This window comes from Melospiza melodia, chromosome 6 (genome assembly GCF_035770615.1).
Source record: "Melospiza melodia melodia isolate bMelMel2 chromosome 6, bMelMel2.pri, whole genome shotgun sequence".
Classification (NCBI taxonomy): Eukaryota; Metazoa; Chordata; class Aves; order Passeriformes; family Passerellidae; genus Melospiza; species Melospiza melodia.
Window position 1 is genome coordinate 23083226 of NC_086199.1, and position 14346 is coordinate 23097571.

Here is a 14346-nt window from a genome sequence, read left to right on the forward strand (position 1 = left end):
GAGGCAAGCCAAGAAATGTCTGAATCACTAAATACAGGTACACCAAAAGTCAAAGACTTCTCCCATACCTGGCCAATCCTTCCTCGTAGAGATAGACAACAAGTGGATCATAGGATGTAACCAGAACATAGAGACGCACATCAAACTTGAAATCTGAAATAGAGTTGTCAAGAGTCAGTGACTGCAAATATCTTTCAGACATCATAACTAGCTGAGGAATTTCAACAGACTCTGGAAGCAATAAACCATTATCTGCTGCTGACATAGGTGCCTGAATATGTCCCAACTGTAAAGCTTCCAGGTTTTAATGAATCTCTAGTTACATTTAGTGGTCTGATGCTAGACCACTCAATTATTCAACTAAACTCCTCCGAAGGTTGCAGAGATCCTCAGATGCAGGGTTAGGGGAAGGGAGAAAAGCGATTCCTAAGCACACTCACCATCTATAAGTAAGGGATTGCTGATGTAACGAGACACCAAGATGTTGTCTTCCACTACAATTTGGTTTGGCTGCAAAAGAACAGAGTATTTAAGAGTGAAAAAACAGCAGATATAAGGAACAAGAAGAAATTAGGTCAAATCCACCACTTTTTCCTACCTTTCCCTCCTAAAGGAGGTTGGTACAGCCACCCTGTACCAATAACTACGTCTGAGGAAGGAAGAAATAAAACCAAAATGAAAAAACATAACTGTCACAGCATTCGCCACAGTTAAGACAGCCATCATACACAGAGTATCACCATACAATATCAGAAGGCTTCAACCCATGCAGAGTAACACCACAACACATCAGAAGGCTCCAGGCATCTGCTCTTCTTGTTCTTTGGCCCAACTTCTTATACCCCTGATGTTGATGCATTGCACCTGTGTGCCTCTGTTCCTTTTGGTGGTTGGTCAGTGCCCCTGGGCACTCCATGGCTCATTGCTGTCAGTGCTGCTCACCTGCTGCTCACAGCTGTGCCCACTGGGGATGAGGCTCAGCCACAGCCCCACTCCCAATTACCACAAACTGTACCTACACAGAACTGTCAGTCACAACATATTTAAGGTATTTAGATCCTAAAGAGAATGATTACATTGCCAAAAAAACTGCTCATTGAATTTTCCAGTAAAATACTCAGTGTAGCATACTGATTTAACAGCCACATAGCAATGATGTAAAATAGGCAGAGAAAAAAAAACCCACATCTAAGGAGAAATTGGTTAAACCATTGAGAAGCAGAGGAACAAACACATGGAGAAGAGGTTTAGAAGACCCAGAATGGAGTATGCAACTACAGATGGTGAAGAAGCCACAAGTGAGGAAAATTACTCAACTTGTGATCTTTATAACTACATCCTGGGCTGGTATCCAACCTTTTTGCCCACCTTCTACTGATCTCAGTTCACAGCAGGAGCTCCTGTACCCAAAAGAAGCTACACTTGTAGGTAAGAACAGAAAGCTCAAACTATGACAAATACATGTCACAAAGTTACTGGATCTGATGGAAAAGCTTTTACATTTTGCTTTATGCAAGGCTCTCTTGTAACCAGTTTCTTGCACAACACTTTCTTGCCTTCAGTTTGCAAAAGGGGCAAGAGAATCACAGGATTCTGCCTTTATTCAATTTTGTATCTATTCAGCCACAACACCAGCACAATGAGCAGAAAACCTAAGCATAAAAAATGTTTATATAGAATGTGAGAGAACAAGCTCAACTTCCCTCAGAATATCACATAAAAGCAACACACTGTTATATATGGATCAGGGAAATGCAAAGGTTTTTTTATTTGTTTGGAGGGGTTATTGTTGTTTAAAAAACTTTTGTGATGAGATTCTAAAAGACACTCTTTTAATGGCATCACACTGAAGGAAAAAGGCCTGTGGGCCAAACTAGCTGCAGTGTTTCTCAAACAGAAATACACAAAGGGATATTGGTCCCAGAAGGGTATTTTCCCCAGGTCATGGCCAACTGCCATGTGAGCCTGAGCTCATTCCTCCCTTTCAAGCAAAGAAAAAACTGAGTGTAGTTCTGGAAATACTTACCTCATACACTTGGTAAATTGCTCCCTTATTTTATGGGAAATGATCCAAGTAGAGAACAGATGAGGCAGCATGACCCCTTCAGTGCAGGGAAGGCTAAAGGGGCTTGAATGAGTGAAAACAAAATGACTCAACAGCCATTTTGCTGCTGAGCATATTTATTGGAATCCCCTCATGTGTTTGGCTCCAGTTCAGATGTATTTGTTATCTATGACAACCTAACTCCCTGCAAAGCTCACAAACAGCAAAAGGCACCACAACCTGCACATTGATTTCAAAGGACCATCCCCATTACACCTCAGGAAGGACACACTGGCTTTTAGATAACATAGCTTTAAGATTAATTAAAACTCACTACTCTATCAAGGTTCATTTAAACCGGTCTTTTTCATGGGCCAGTGTGAGACAAGGGGTCTGTCTGAGAACTGTTTAGGTCACACAGGGAAACAACTAAGGAGAGTTCTGGAAATCTCCACAAGGTCAGCCTACAGTCAGCCACAAAGAGAGCATGAAGCAGCACAGCTTCCCAAACTGTCTCAGGGAGTATAAACTTGCTCCTAATAAGCTAAGACTTGCAGGTAGATTGCAAAATGAGCACAGCATACAAAGAGAAAGACTGCTTTTGGTTACACAGCACAGGCCCAGGCAGGCCTTCCAAGCTGCTCAGGGCTGTTGAATTGCTCACCAATATATTGGCTGAAATTGAGAGTAAGGCCAGTGTCCAGTTAGATGCCTCCATGCCTCTTGCCTGGAAGCCAACATAGTTCTGAAGGCACTGTTACTGAAGAGTAACAGTGAACACTTACATTATTTATCAGGTAGACACCCCGACCTCTGGAAGAAGCCACAGGCTTCACTATCCACGGGCCTCTGTCCTTAGAATAGGTATCTGGTTAAAAGAAAACAGCACAAGTCTGCAACATTTTCCATTCTCCTTATTAACAGGGGAGCAAGAATCAAGAATGCTGCCTATGGTAAACACTTTAGAGAACTCCACAGGGAGATCAAAGTCTGCTTTTCGAATATGCTATTTCACCCTTGTGGAATCATTGCAATTATTACAGCCCCTCCCTGAAGCCCCCCATGGTGCTCTGATAGATTCGTTCTTCTGCCCTATGCCTCCTTTTGGCACTTCTCACTTCAGTACCCCCAGGCACTAGGCAGTGATATTGTGAAGCTGATCATCGACAACACTGTGCACCTAACCTAATTTTGGAATGTTAAACCCCACATCAGCTTTTGCAAACTTACATAGGCATGGAGTAAACAGAACAGCAGAAATGACAAAGAAATCACGTGGACCTTTTCTACTGTCTTCCCAGCTTCCTCTAATTTTGTTACCTTAACCACTGGCATGATCAAAAGGCTAAGATATTAAAAATAATTCTCCTCCCCCCACATCCCATTATTTTATTTGACATTGGGGCATCATCATCCATTCACTTACTGCAGAACTCCTGGTACTCTGTTGGGAGGATAAAGGTCTGAGGTAAGATATGGAATGCCTTGAACCCATGGGTGAGCTGCATTCGGCAGACATTCTTGTACAGTCTGTCCTTCCGTGTCAGTTCATACGACCTGGAGTCCCAAAACAAGAGACTGTATCTATTTATTCCCCAACATTACAGCAACCCTTTGTCCTAGTTACTGAAGTATCTGTAGCTTTGTTAGATGTCTAAGCCCTAACCTGTCAGATGTCTAAGCCCTAACTGACTCTCAAGCTTTACTGCCTCTACCTTATAGCTGTATTAATATCCTCTGTGGCGCTTCTTGCAATTCCCAAGACAGACTGAAGCACAACAACCTGTTATAATGGTGGTTATAAACTAACTGGTTATAACAGTGGTATATAAACTTCAGCAGGGGACATAGGACCATCCCTCTAACTAAAAACTGAAGCCACAAATAATTTATCATCAAATAAAGAAAATAGAATTAAAAGTCCAATATTTGGGATACAAACAACATTTTAATAGATATACTATTCCCTAAAAACCCCCAAGACCATTAAGAATGAGACAGCGGTGGCACTGGCCCAATCTGTTGGGATTTTACAGTACCACATATATTCTATTTTTTGGGGAGTATCTATGTTCAGATTTTTGCAAATCACAACAATGATTTTCACCAAAACATGGTATCAAGGCCTTACCTAGGGAAATGGTTGACTTTCTGGACATCTGTAAGGGAACGCAGCAAGCAAGGCTTCAAGTGTGATCCTGTCCACATGAGATTATAATCATTGCTATTAGGGTGAACCTAAAAAGAAGCATAAAAAAACACCACAAACAAAAACATTGAACTAATGAAAAGCAATGCCACCTTGTCCCTAGATCTACAAGGCCAAAGCAAGTCTAGTCTAAGACAGTTTCCTCTGCTATCTCCAATATAAGGGCAACTACAGCCAAACTGCTACCCTAAGGTATTCCCAGGCTGGGAAACAACCATGTCAGATTTTTTTTAAAAAGTTGTGAGACTGTTATTTTCATAGATGGTTTAAACACAGCAGCTTTAATCTCTTCAAGAAACTTGTCAGATCAATTCCTTGAGTTGCTGTTATTCTGAAAAAAAAATTAAAAAATCAACCCTACACATCTCTCAAATTGTCATTAGCTGCATACAGGACACTCTTTAGAGTAAGACAGGCACTAGAAGAGAAGTGTGAAATACTACATCAATACTTCTGAAAGCTTGTAAAGGCTGAGAAATTATATCCTTCAGATTTTCCCAAGGGTGTGATGCTTTAAAAGCATCACATGACCAAACTTCAGCATTTCTTTTCTCCTGTTTTTGAAGGCTTAAGTCTAATGGGTACTCCTTTGAGGGAGCAAAATGACCTATTTTCAGTCTGACTAGCAGAATACATTAAAAGATAAAACAAAAAAACCTCAAGGGAGGCCACTTCCACAGCAACTTCCTGGTTCTAACCCTGCAGAATTAAAAAAAAAAAAAAACCACCACACACACAAAAAATCCAAAAACATTACCATCACCTCCCAGCCCAGCACAAAATCAGAGAGAAGTTTGTTGCACTCACCTCGTGGAATCCATGGGCAGTCAGAATGCTCCGAACCAGCCGGCTGTCTGTCCGCACAATCTTATAGGACATGTGGAAGCGCTCTGTGAGGAGGCAAAGAGACACAGGATTAGAGTCTGCACCTGGGAGAATAAACCAAAGTCATGCTACCAAAGAAAAGGACTCAGACAGTACAGCTGCACTTAATTCACAGAGAGCAGCAGCACATAACAGGCAAAGGGAGATAGGAAATGCCAACATCAGCACCACTGAACTGACATCAGTCCTTAGCTATAATATAGTAGCATCACAGAACTCCATCATATAAAATAAAGCACAGGACAGCCTAAAAAATACCCACACTTTTTTAAAATGTTCCATTATATAGACTGCTTTATAACACTCCAAACATTATTTCAGATTTCCTCTCTAGTCAATATTGGTATTTCTATCTAGAAGTAATTATGTCTAATGCCCCTCATTGATATGGCTTGCTTATGTGATCTCTTCTTAGATCATGAAAACCCAAAATAAAGCACTGAATTTTTGTTTACATCTCATTCACCTGTACCAATCTTCCAACAAATAACTGCAAATAGAGTAAGAAATTAAGTTAAAAGTACGAGGAAATAAACACTCACTATAGAAGTAGAAGGTCATAAAAACAAAGACAATAAGCAGCCCCAAAGGTATAAGATAAACCAAAAGCAAGTAGGAAGACTAGAGGTCAGTGGTAATATAAAAGGATGCGGCAATCCAAAAAAAGAGTTCAAAGACAGTAGATAAAGAAATTGCAACACTAGAATACAGAACTGCCTAGAAAAGGCAGTTTACAAATGTATTCAAACTGAGAATAAAAGGGTGAAGATTAAATTAAACTTACGGAAATATGTTCTATCAACAAAAGTAAATCAAAAAAGCAAGAAGTATCATAATCAGGAACAAGACAAAGCTGGACGAAGTTTAACATGTTGCACTATTCAGCAGTAAACTTGTTAAACCATGTGAGAAAAAGCAGAAGAGACACCACGCTGCAGTAAAAATGTAAGTTACAATTACCATCAGCTTCTGGCATCATCCAAGTATGTTTGTAACTCACATGAAAAGGATCAGGAGTTTCCACATATAAAACACCTTCTCCACCCCTTACCCCAATAAGCCAGAAGCATTTTTGCTTGGATAGGATATTAGAAACGAAAGCACCAATTACCTAAGAAAGGAAAAGCAAGAGAAGAAAGAAGTGTCAGCACCTTCACAAAAGGGAACTGAGGACATTTTAGCTTTTCTCCAACTCAGCACATCCAGAACAAGCTCCCAGCTGTACACACCCACAAGTATTAACTTTTCAAATCCAAAGTGACTGTTTATAACAACCCAGCCTCTTCAGACGCTCTCCCTTACTTGACACTAGACAGATTTGGTCTCCCAACTCAAGTGCTGCCAGGAACCATTTGTTTATGGCCTTCTAGGGGGTTGTGAGGCTGTAGACTCAGATTTGTTATTACAGCTTATTATTGTTCAGCTGTGAGGCTGGCTGCTTTATTTCCCAACAAAATGCTCTCAAAACCCACAGCAATGATTGATTTTAAGGTCTTAGCTATGGTGAATTTGCATTCTGGTTTTAAGTTCTAGCATGCCCTCCAAGTTCAATTTGCAAGCAGACAGTTCCATCTCAAAACACATCAGGACCCAGTGGAGGGACAGACACTATCACAGTCCAAAGACATTATAAGCATTCACCAATGGATTAAGCACTTCTGAATGTCTCAGTGGTCAGAGACTAGAGAGGATTCCAATTTCCTACTATGTCCTCTTCCCACCACAAAGTGAAGGGACCATCAGGTTAGAGACTTTTAACTCATGCCTTCAAGCCTTTTAAAAGCTGGCACGTAGTAGCACCCACCTCCAATTAGACGGAGGTAGCTGTCCTTGGCCAGAATGGCTTCAGCATGAAACACCAAGACAGGGACCCGCCTGCAGCCACCACCTGTCCACTTGATACATGGATGACCTCTGCAATGACAAGACAGTCAGTATAAACAACTGCTGAGCTTCATACATGCAGCAGTTAGTTACGACAATGACACAGCAATTCTCCATACTTACCCACCTAGCCTCTGGACAGGACACAAGCAAACATGCTCGGGAAAACAGTGGAAGATTGGTGAGGAGAACCATAACCATGCCTGAGTGACTTACAGCTTGGGTGTAGAATAATACAGGTGACATACTAACTGTTGTCTTTGTGTGTTTCACAAGCAGAACCTCTGAAGTCAGATAGCAGAGCACTGCAACAGACTTCAAGGCACTCTATCAAACATGCCTGAGACTCCTGCCCTACGGTGAGCAGGGTCAAAGCACAGTGGTAAAATACACCTGCAAGAATCCCTGAAAAATGAGCAGCAGCTTCAGTGATTCTCTAGCAAGGACCAAGCTCCACAGTGACTGCCTCTGCTTGCTGCTTTGGGGATCCCTCAGTGAGCAAGGTAATGAAAAGAAATTTACTCTTTGCATTTCAGATGCAGTCCTGTGGCTGTCCCTAAGCCATGCCTGTGCTGACTCAACACACACACATGCTAGGCATCTGTGGTGGTTCCAGGCTGCACCCTGGCTAGATGCCAGGCACCCACCAAAGCTGCTCCATCATTTCCTTCCACAGCTAGACAGGTCAGAAAAAAATTTACCAAAAGACTCATGAGTCACAGGCAGGGAGGGATCACTCACCAATTACAGCCACCGGAAAAACAGACTCAACTTGTGGAAAGTAACTGAACTTATTGCCAATCAAAATCAGAGCAGGATAATAAGAAGTAGATCAAATCTTAAAAAGCACCTTCCCCCCACCCCTCCCTCCTTCCCAAGCTAAAGTTTATTCCTGAATCTCTACCTCCTTCCCCTCAGCAGTGCAGGGAAATGTGGAATGGTGTTACAGCCAGTTCATCACATGTTGCTTCTGCCACTGCTTCTTCCTCAGGGAGAGCCCATTCCCTGCTCCAGTATGGGTCCCTCCCACAGCAGACAGTCCCTCACAAACTTCTCCAGTGTGAATCCTGTCCACAGGCCACAGTTCTTCATGAACTGCTCCAGCATGGGTTCCCTCACAGGGCTACAAGTCCTGTCAGCAAATCTGCTCCAGGGTAGGCTCCTCTCTCCATGGGTCTGGAGGTCCCTCCCAGGAGCCTGTTCCAATGCAGGCTTTCCATGAGATCCCAACCTTCTTTTGAGCATGCCCCTGCTCCAGTGCGGTGCTCCTCCACGAGCTGTAGGTAGATTTCTGCACCCCCACAGACATTCATGGACTGCAGGGGCACAACCACCTCACCATGGCCTTCACCACAGACTGCAGGGAATCCCATCTCTGGCACCTGGAGCACCTCCTTGGCCTCTGACCTTAGGGCTGCAGAGCTCCTCCAGTCACATATTCTCAGTCCTCTTTTCTCTGGACCAGTGGCAGGTCCATATTGGAGCACAGGCTCTGTCAGACATGGAGGAAGCTTCTAGCAACTTCTCACAGAACCTACCACCAGAGCCCTCCCATTACCAAAACCTGGCTACACAAAGGCAAGACAGCACCCTTGGTACTCAGCTATAAAGGGAATTTCCCAGATCACTCTTTTAGAATTGGTCTTGCCAGTCTGAGTTCTGTTTAATCTTGTTTAGTTCTGTATTTATTTTAGTGGGTACAATTTAGGAGAGGCCTCATGAGCTTTCACAGCTACAGTTCTCTGAATTTATAGCCTGAAAACAAGATCTATAATTCATCATAAACCACAATTGCTGGTATCCACACAACCAGACCTTGCAATGCAGGTTCCAGCCTCCAATTTTAGAACTGCAGATCAGTGCAGTCAGCCTGGCTGTAATATTGGAGTTTGAAGTACACAAAAAAAGCAATAATACAGAGTTTGAGAGACTAAAACAGACCTGGCTTAACACAATGGATAAAGCTGTGTATTCTTCCCTTTTAATTCCTGTCAGATACAGTGGAATGCAAGACCAGAATTCAAGAACAATGCCCCCCAGTGCACCACTTAAGCTACAGGCTCTGTGATGCAGTGATCAGTTCTGTACCAAACAACAAGAGTGCACTGGAAAATATCATCTCCTCAGAGGAATTAAGGACATACCAAAAAAAAACCCCATCAAGACCTGTTATATCAAATTCTAGGATCACACAAAGAAAAACTGTCAATCTCCCTAGGCAAATAAAACTCAGGCTGTTTATGAACACTGCATAGAGAAATTAAAAACATTAAAAAGTTAACTTTTTTTAAAACATGAGAAAACAGAGACTGAGGGGTTGGAGAGACGTCTCTACACTAACAAGAAGAAATACAAAGACTGACAGTCATATACAAAAGCATTTGTCTATAGAATATGAAAGATCATTGTCTGCCAAAGGTTTGGAGAAGCTACACAAGACAAAACACCTCCAACACTCAGAACAAAGGAACAGAGATAGAAGGGCAACTTTCTGATGCTAGGACCAGGGTTCTTAAGAGTAGCCTTGGTCTTCTTAACGAAGCCACTACCATTATCACCCAGACAAATTAACTTCACAGCACTCCTACCTGCTTCTGCTACCTCTACAAAATATTTTTTTTTTTAATCTACAACTGGGGTGTAATTAGCTATTCAGATTAGGAGGGACCCAAGAAGCTTCCAGAACTCATACTACAGGCCAGAGCCTTATGTAAGTGGAAAATGAGCTGAGGCAACAAGACAGGAGTTTATACTAAGCCTGTCCTGAGGATTTGCAGCAAGGCTCAATCCTCCAGGTGACAGTCATTCATTCCTAGCATGACCCCTGGTCACTTGATGCAGACACACTGTTACAGCTACACTGCAGGTGAAGCTAGTTCTGGACCTTTCCAGCCACGAGAAACTGGCAAACCCAAGCCAACCACTTGCTATGAAGCAACAATCCTCTAAATGTCTTGAGTCACTGTAGTCTGCAGCTGAGCACTCAGTCACATTGTGCATCCAAAAAAACCCTAACAGGACACAGTGAAGTAGGTCCAGGAGAAACTAAAGTGATTCTGCTATGGGAAAGAATAAGGGAGCAATTCCTTCACAAGCAAAGCTAAAAAAGTTACTAAGCAAAGATGGAGCAAACATTATGACTTGTTACTAAGAAGAAATAAGAAGAAGTAAGAAATATGAAGTCTAGGAGATGAGTTATCACAAGACAGGGTATAAAGCATTGTATATCAATCTACTGTACAGCAGATTTCTAATCTCTGCAGCAGTAAAAACTAAAAAAAAAAAGCTACAAAAACGACACAAACCTCTCCCCCCTTAAAACCACACATGCAAAAAAAAAAAAAAAAAAAAAAAAAAGAAAGAAAGAAAGAACAGATATCTTCAAAAACATTCCCCTTTTAGGAACATGACAGCATGAAAATATCGACTTCAGAGCAGCCAAAGAAAAGCTGCACATCCAACCCTGATGAATGTGAGGGTCTTTTAGGTTGCAGATGTAGATAGCCTCCCCATAGGCTTAAGGCCCAAACAGATCATCTTCTACTTCATAGGTAGGAAGGAAAGGAATGCATCTGTCTTTTCAAACTACTACAGATCCACCAGAAAGCAAGAGACATAGATACAGTTCAGAGGTTTTTTCCTACTTACTCCAGTGCATCTATAGGATCTTCTTCCTCTTCTGAGGATGAGCCAGTTTCCTCCAGATCTTTAGCCATCCCAACTGGCATTTCCTTTGGGAGTTTTCATACAGCCCAGTCCTAGTTGCAAGAGCAGTTACCTGCAATAAGGATTAAAAGCAGGAATGAAGAGCTGAGCAGGACAGGGAGAGCTATCAGGTAAGTACCACCTCCTGCCAGCACGGATTTCTCACAATACTATCAACCAGTCTGTTTAACATCTGCGATTTGTTAAACATCCCCTCCGAGCCACGCGAGTGCAGCAAGCAGCATCCCCTTCCAGCAGCTCATTCCGCACCTGCCCGTGAGAACCACCCGGGCACTTACCGGTAACGCGCGTCCCCGCCCTGCCCTGCCTCGCCTCGGGCCGCAGACCCACGCCAGGCCGGCCCAGCCCAACGGGAACCGCCCGCCCAGCCCGGCCCGCCGCCCGGGGACAGCCGGACACCGTAACGCCTCCACCGGCGCAGGAGCGGCCCTCGGCCCGGAGGGGCGGCTGCGGCCCGGCCTACCCCGCGCCAGGCTAAGCACGGCGACCTCCGGCGGCCCCAGAGGAAGCAAGAGCGGCGGGGAGCGCCCAAGGCAGCGGGTCCCCGTGCGAGCCGTACCTGCCCCCGCACGCGGGGCCGCGCCGGGCCGGGCGCACAAGGCAGCCCCGGCCCCTCCCGCCGCTTCCCCGTTACTACAACAACCGACGGGCGGCGGCCCCGCCCGGCGCGCAGCCGCCCCCGCCGCCTCACTGCGCAGGCGCGCTCGACCCCGCCCCCTGCCGGCGCTCCCACCTACTCCCGCGAGGTGGGCGGGGACGGGGCGGGCGCGCCTCCCGCGGGTCGAAGGATCCGATTGGCGGGAGGCTGTGTTACGCGCCGTGGCGCGCGCATGGAGCGGCGCGCAGCGGCCAATCGGAGCGCTGGGCGGTGGCGCGGGCGGGAACGCCGCTGGTAGCGGGCGGGGACTCGGCCCGGGCCCGGCGGGCGCGCTTGGAGCCGGCCGGGAGGATGAGCCGGTTCCTGAACGTGCTGCGCAGCTGGCTGGTGATGGTGTCGGTCATCGCCGCCGGGAACACCCTGCAGAGCTTCCGCGATCACGGTTTCCTCTCAGAGAAGCTGTACACCGCCAGCCCCGGCCTCGGTAAGGGCCGCGCCGGCCGCCCTGGCGCCTGGAGGCCGCCCTCCAGCCGGGGGCCTTGGACTGTCCTCGGGGTCCCTCCTCTGGGGCTCGGGAGCTGCCCGCTGTCCCGGCGAGCGCCTCCACGGCGGGACGGGGGGTGGCAGGCAGGGCCGTGCGTGATGTCCATGTGCTCCCTCCTTCTTTACGCAGTGAATGGGCTCCAGGCTCGGACCTTCGGCGTCTGGACCCTCCTGTCATCCGTGATCCGCTGCCTCTGCGCAATCGACATCCGTAACAGGACGTATGTAAAGCGGCACCTGAGAAATCCATTAGTTTGCTTGCTAGACACAGCCTGAGCTTAGGGGGCGGCACAGAGGAGGGGGGGAATCAAAAGCTGTTCCTGAACTTTCGATGGCGTTGACAGCATTCTCGTGAAGAAGCTCAAATAGCAGTGCGGGATTTGCGCGGTAGCTGCTGCCCCCTTCTTCCTCTGTGGGGGGACAGGCTGCGCCGTTGAGTTCTGTCCTTAGCTCAGTCACAAACAGGTAGATCTGAGAACCTCTTCCTTCTCTTACTGTCACCAATTTCTGAGCTCCAGCTTGGAAAGCATTTTCTGAATGCCGTTGCTGCTCTGTTAATTAAGGAATTGCCAATGCTGTGGTGTGACTGATGCTCAATACTTTTACTATGACAGCTCAGCTAAAGACTGGGACAGTTTTAGGTGCCCCATTGCAGTGGTCTGAACCAGTTGCTTTCTTTCCTACACTTACCTGGGACTGACAGCAAGGCCCGAGGGGCAGCCTGATGCTGAGGGGAGACACACCATTTCTCCCTGTGCCAACAGAAGAGAGGGGGTTCTGAGAGGGATTTCTAAGCAAGATGACTTGAGGTCTGTGCTAGACAAAGTCTTTATTGGAGGTTGCTAAAATGCTTTTGGCAGTGCTTCCCTCAGCCCTGCAGCAGAAGTCACTGTTCACCTGGCGGTATGTGCTTGGATTGCCCAGGGTTATCCGAGGTAGGGAGGTGCAGGGACCAAACAATATGTTTTTAGGGGGTGGTGGCAATGCCACTTATCAAGAATCAGTTGTTTCTTTGAGGAATTTTATCTTGCATCTCTTGAACCTGCTCCCTTTTCACCAGCCGTGGCCCATAGAGGGTAGCAGAGCACAGGTGGGAAGACACTGAGTGATGCAGCCTGAAGTCAGCCAAGTCCTGCCACCCTAGTTCTCTGCTCATCCTGTTCTCACCTTCTTTATGTGTGTGCACATACTTCTCATTTCACTGGTGCCCTACTCGTGCTCTTCACCTTCCTTCAGGCCAGATAATGCCTGTGAATTTCAATGCACCATTGAACATGCTGCCCCATTCTCCTCTCAGCTGTTGCCCAGGGAGATTTTGCACCTCACTAGGCAAGGGACAAAGTCCCCTCTGTGCTGCCAGTGAGATCAGATATGGCAGCATGCAGGTTTGTCTTTTTTCCCACTCAGCCATATTCATGCCCATAGTATGGTACAATAACCTGCTTTTTTCTGCTCTTCAACAGCCTCTATCACATCACACTCTTTACCTTCTTCTTGGCCCTTGCTCACTTCCTTTCTGAGGTCTTCATATACCACACTGCAGCCCTGACAATTGGAATCATGGCACCCCTCATGGTAGCAAGTAAGTAGAGCTCTGTATCCTCCCCCTGCATACTCTCCTTGGAGCTATGACAGCCCAGAAAAACTGCCCGTGCAGCTATGGGCTGAGGGGAGGGCAGGATGCCTCAGCTCTTGTCCAGCATTTTCTACACAATCCATCCTCTATCCCTGTCACAGGTTTCTCTATTTTGGGGATGTTGATTGGACTGCAGTACCTGGAGGTAGAAGAACTATCACAAAACAAGAAGAAAAACTGAAGTTGAGGGCTTTTAGTGGGTCAGTGTCATCTTCTGCCTTCACTGCCAGACTTCCACAAAAGCTCAGCTGAACTTCTCCAGGACACCAGTCCCACTGGTGGGTCAATGTTGGACTCTGTCAATCACTGTCATTACCAAGTTGTTTTTGTCTTGTCCTGGCAACATTTCAACTGACTGATGTCAAAGACCAAGTCCCAGAGGAGTTTGTGTCAAAGCTTATGGGAGGCAGTTGGTGACCGAGTCCCTGGGTAGCAGGCAAAGCCTCTGGCATGCCCAGAGCACTAAGGACTTCTCTCCTAGTGTGCCTGTGGGGACAAGGTGCAGAACTATCCAGGATGTGCTGAACACTTTGGACCAGAAAGAGAGAATGGGTGCTGGCCCAGGCATTGCTGTGTAACTTGCATGTGTGTGTTCCCCAGGGGCCATTTCTAATAAATGAGAAAAAACTGCAGTGGGCTTTGTTTGTCTTTCTGCTACACAGCAGTGGGTAGAAGAACAGAGCCAACAGCACCTTCCACTGTATGCTGTGGAATATATAATCTCTCTTTACAACAAACCTACCTTTCCCTGAGTCCTTGCCACAGAGTTCCAGGTCTGTGTAGCAAGTTATAACTACAGAAGATGGAGAAAACAGGAATAG

General features: G+C 45.9%; 2 protein-coding genes across 9 annotated transcripts in view; one reads left to right on the forward strand and one right to left on the reverse strand.

Moving 5' to 3' along the window:
* The window catches only part of TTLL5 (tubulin tyrosine ligase like 5), a 127003-nt gene extending 115641 nt beyond the window's left edge, over window positions 1–11362 (reverse strand). For 5 of the 8 annotated variants that reach the window (XR_010028298.1, XR_010028299.1, XM_063160257.1 and 2 more), the window contains exons 1-9: window positions 11308–11362; window positions 10671–10800; window positions 6943–7052; window positions 5061–5143; window positions 4176–4282; window positions 3471–3601; window positions 2830–2912; window positions 441–510; window positions 69–153 (exon numbers count right to left, since the gene is read on the reverse strand). Coding sequence is in view for 6 of the 8 variants with exons in the window: in XM_063160257.1 (XP_063016327.1) it covers window positions 69–153; window positions 441–510; window positions 2830–2912; window positions 3471–3601; window positions 4176–4282; window positions 5061–5143; window positions 6943–7052; window positions 10671–10750 (749 nt within the window). In the remaining 2 variants the exon portion in view is untranslated. Of the gene's footprint in view, window positions 1–68; window positions 154–440; window positions 511–2829; window positions 2913–3470; window positions 3602–4175; window positions 4283–5060; window positions 5144–6098; window positions 6231–6942; window positions 7053–10670; window positions 10801–11026; window positions 11047–11307 lie in introns of those variants that run through there. The other 3 variants (XM_063160256.1, XM_063160259.1, XM_063160258.1) reach the window with 3 other exon arrangements.
* Window positions 11363–11639: 277 nt separating this feature from the next.
* On the forward strand, window positions 11640–14157 carry ERG28 (ergosterol biosynthesis 28 homolog). The gene is made up of 4 exons (XM_063160263.1): window positions 11640–11830; window positions 12020–12110; window positions 13353–13471; window positions 13627–14157. Exons 1-4 carry the CDS (start codon window positions 11698–11700, stop codon window positions 13704–13706), a joined length of 423 nt encoding a protein of 140 aa, XP_063016333.1. The 5' UTR covers window positions 11640–11697; the 3' UTR covers window positions 13707–14157.
* The last annotated feature ends 189 nt before the right edge of the window (window positions 14158–14346 follow it).

Excerpts from the sequence above, each read along its gene's own strand:
- ERG28 (XM_063160263.1), top strand. The coding sequence starts at position 11,698 with ATGAGCCGGTTCCTGAACGTGCTGCGCAGCTGGCTGGTGATGGTGTCG. Across the intron at positions 11,831-12,019 it reads CACCGCCAGCCCCGGCCTCG|TGAATGGGCTCCAGGCTCGG; the intron begins GTAAGGGCCGCG and ends TTCTTTACGCAG. Across the intron at positions 13,472-13,626 it reads GGCACCCCTCATGGTAGCAA|GTTTCTCTATTTTGGGGATG; the intron begins GTAAGTAGAGCT and ends TCCCTGTCACAG.